This window comes from Silene latifolia, chromosome Y (genome assembly GCF_048544455.1).
Source record: "Silene latifolia isolate original U9 population chromosome Y, ASM4854445v1, whole genome shotgun sequence".
NCBI classification, from domain to species: Eukaryota; Viridiplantae; Streptophyta; class Magnoliopsida; order Caryophyllales; family Caryophyllaceae; genus Silene; species Silene latifolia.
Genome location: NC_133538.1, coordinates 294,943,579 through 294,947,894, shown reverse-complemented (window position 1 = coordinate 294,947,894; position 4,316 = coordinate 294,943,579). Strand labels below are relative to the sequence as shown.

At 31.1% G+C, this 4,316-nt stretch overlaps 1 protein-coding gene across 1 annotated transcript; it reads left to right on the top strand.

Annotated features, from left to right (window-relative positions):
* The first annotated feature begins 3,129 nt into the window (after positions 1-3,129).
* Positions 3,130-4,116, top strand: LOC141630958 (uncharacterized). Its single transcript, XM_074443689.1, has one exon. It carries the CDS (start codon positions 3,130-3,132, stop codon positions 4,114-4,116), a length of 987 nt encoding a protein of 328 aa, XP_074299790.1.
* Positions 4,117-4,316: the final 200 nt, after the last annotated feature.

Genomic DNA, 4,316 nt, shown 5'->3' with positions numbered 1-4,316 from the left:
GTTTTTAGGACCGGGAACGAGCAGAGATAAGAACAGAAATTGTCTCTTCATGCATAACCAAAGAGGTAAGTTGTACGGAGTGACAATCATGGGCCAACATGAGTATTTCTTCCCGAATTTCCCAAAAGGTTGAAATCCATCCGTACAAAAACCTAGTCGAACATTGCGAGGCTCACTTGCAAATTCTGGATGCTTTCTATCGAAATATTTCAACGCTTCTCCATCACTTGGATGTGTTTGTAGTGCCAACTCATCTCACCTGCTACATGTTTGGTTGCATATAGTCGTTGCAACCTTGGCGCAAGCGGGAAATAAGTTAATTGTTTACAAGGAATTCGCCTCCCACTTGAATTATTTTTACTTTTATAAGATGCATGACACTTTGTACATCCGCCAAGATTAGCATTTTCCTCCCAGAAAAGCATGCATCCAGAAGGACATGCATCGATCTTCTCATGGGGTAGTCGGAGTCCCTTGAGAACATTCGTAATCTCATTAAAATTGTGCATCATTTGAGCTAGCATTTTAAAGAAGGAAGAAACTTGGGGGTTTGGGGTTTCATAACGCACTTCTCCATCGCTAAGGTCATCGGGATTGAGTCAATCCTCCCATATTTGATCAATATTATTACACAATGCATTTTTCACCATCTCACGGTAAGGATTCTTACTAGGTACGATATTTGTACTTGTTTCGCTAGGCAATTTCTCACCTTGATATGTCCATACATAGTAATTATCGGCGAAACCATTCGACCAAAGATGAATTTGAACATTCCTTTTCCTTTTAAAACCTGCGTTATTGCATTTATTACATGGACACCTCATTTTACCTAAATTCTTATACTCACTACTTTGTTCCGTGAATTTAATAAACTCTTTCACCTCCTCTGCAAATTCAATCCTCGGTTTCTTTTTTTTTCGTCTAATCCTTCAGACATCCACTGCCGTTCTAATCTTTTCATGTTATTATGTATCTACATTTCAGATTATTTATTTTGGTGACAATCAAGTTGATAAGTAATAAAACCAGTTAGAAAAATAACATAACCATGGAATAATAGGGACTTTATGATAGTTAAGTCATAATTCAACATGTTTTTAATTATGAATAAGTTGGTAAAACATATAAATATGAACAAGTCTACTGTTAAAAACAGTATCACTAACGAGGTTGATTTACCTCAAGATCTTGAATAATTAAACAAATGGACTATTCCTCGAGTTAATACCAGAACCATTTATAAATTAGGATGGTTTGAAAGAATAGGTTTAAAAAAAGTAGTAAAAACTACTGAAGAATCTATTTCTTTGAATAATGATGAGATGTACATTCAATTATTAAATAATTATGATATAGAACCTTACAGAAAATCTGATTATAAGTTTATTCACATAGGATTGGTCCAAGTGGCTTTTAAACCCTTAACTCTTGAAGGATTACCGGAAAGCTTTATAGCAGCTCTAAGAGATGTTAGAAATTTAGATTGGAAAAAGTCAATTATGGGAGTGGTCAAGTCTAGTTTAGCTCATGGCCCAGTTTATTTCGATGTTTATCCAAATTTACAGTTATCTTTAACAGATACTAATATTCTTGATGCTTTAACTTTAAATATTAAGACTCATGGTTATAATTATGCTAAAGGATCCGAATTAATATGTATTTGCTATAGAATTTATTTTAAACATTTATACACATTAAATCCCCATTGCAGATTAGCTAATAAGTCTATTAATGAGACTATTGCTATTGAGACTAATTGTAATAAATCTAATATTACAACTAGAAAATCTATTAAGTGGGAAGAAATATCTTTTCCTTAAAACTGGACAATTGTCAAGGCAATGCCTCCACAACCTATTATGCAAACTAATTTGCTAGATGTTAAGCAAACTCCAGAAGGAACAGTTACTCTAAATTTTGGTGACAATCATTTTAGACCAAGAAGTATTATTTCTAGATTAACTAGATCTATTTCTAATAGAACTTTTATTTCAGCCTTAGACCATGATCTAGATATTCCTATCCCCTCTAGATACTCAACTTCTCAAATAAGACATGAAGACATTATTGAAACTGATGAAGATGTTTTAAGACTTCATTCAGATAAAATTTTAAAAAGACAACCCAAAAAGGATATAGAGACTATGTCTCAAATGAGTTTTAATTTTAATGATTAATACAACTTTATTGGATTTCACCTCTGGTTCAGAAGCCAGAAAGATTATTAGTAGTGAATTCAATTCTCCTATGTGGGAAAAATTTAGAAATTGGTTTTTTGACAATTTTGATGATAGTCAACAAAAAGTTCTTCAAGATGAATTTTATGATTTTTGTATTTTAAAAAGGGAAATTATACATTTTGTTCCTTGGTATTGTGTTACATATCTATCTAATTATTTAACTATTCTTGAAATAAATTTCAAACTTTTAAATGGTGATGATTTAAAAGGAGTTTATCCTCCTTTACAATCTTTTAAGCTTGATGGATGCTATTATATGGCTCTTTCAAAAATCTTTGATAACGATGTAGCCGTAATTACTACAAATCATATTAATGGTTTGATTCAGCAAAATAATTATGCTCATCTATATATAAAAATTCTTGGTGATCATATTGCTGATTTACATAAAAAGACTGACAAAGTCATTAGTTTAATCAATAACTTGGCTCAAGATAGAATGGACAAATTTAAAACTGCATCTTCTAGAATTCCTAATATTCAGGATCCACCTGAAATAAAGAATTTTAAATTCAAGTCTGATCAAGAAACAACATTAACTGAAAAGTTAATTAGTACTTTGGCTAATAAAATGGCCAGTCTTAGTATCAAGACCCTTGATGATGAATTAAATCCAGAAAATGATGACGGTGTTAATGTTATCAAAAAGAATAAATGGTTTGAAAATCCGATTAATAGACTATATTATAATACTAGACCATCACCAATGGATCTCCTTCATGAAGAGCAAGAATATCATATTAATAATAGTTATAGTGGAACCGACATTTATGAATGGAATATAGATTGTTATTCTGAAAAGCAAATTCATAATCATGTTCATAGGATGCTTATGTATTCAACTATTTGTAAAAATGCTAATAATGACGACGTTACTGTTGCTTAAATGATAGTAGCAGTTTTTACTGGCCAACTAAAGGGTTGGTGGGATAATTACTTATCTGAAGATGAAAGACAGGCTATGTATAACACTGTTAAAATTGAAAATGGTGTTACTTTGCATCAGGCTGTTTATACTTTGGTCATAAATATTGTTGACCATTTTACCGGTCAATATGCTAATAAACAAGAATCAACTAGGACACTTTTACATAATCAAAGGTGTAAAAGTTTAACTGATTTTAGATGGTATAAAGACACATTCCTTAGTAGAGTTATGATACTACCAGAGACTAATAGCTCTCATTGGAAAGCCAAATTTATTGATGGTTTACCCCATTTGTTTGCTGAGAGAGTTAGGAAGACCCTTAGAGGTAATGAGGCTTCTATTTATTATGAACATTATAATTATGGACAACTAATAAAAATTTGTACTCAAGAAGGTTTAAACCTTTGTAATGAGATTAAGCTTAACCAACAACTAAAACACCAAAATCTAGTTGAGAAACACCAATTGGGTGAATTTTGTGAACAATTTGATATGGATATGCCTTCTTCGTCTAAGAAAAAGAAGAAAAATAATATTGATCATAATTACCATAAATATAAAAAAATGAAGTATTCCAAGAAGAAATTAGAAGATAAATCTCAAAGGAAATTTCAGAGACAACAATATAAAAAGAATTATAGAAAAAAGGGTTATACTCCTTCCAAACAAATAAGATGTTTTAAGTGCAATAAAAAGGGTCACATGACAAATGATTGCTGGACTCAGCAGCAGATCAATAATTTGGAGATTGATGATGATCTTAAAGATAAATTGTCAAAATTATTTTTAGACGATAATGAACTTAATAGGAAAACTGAAGGCAGTTCAAGTAGTTCTAGTAATGATAATATCAAAATCATTGATAATGATTCCGATACTTCTGAATCATCCATGTCAGAATGTACACCTTGTGTTATGGGAAAACCTTGTACTAGTCCAATTTAGGATGATTTTTATAATTTGGTATCTCAATTCCAAGAAAATTATATTAATACCCTTGATAATGATCAACGGATAAATTTGTTGAAAACAATTCAAGACCCTGAAACACGGTCTAAGATTATTGAAAATATTCCTAGCACTTCTCAAAGTACTAATAAGTACAATAATGATAATATCGTTACTGATAGAAATCCTTATACCAC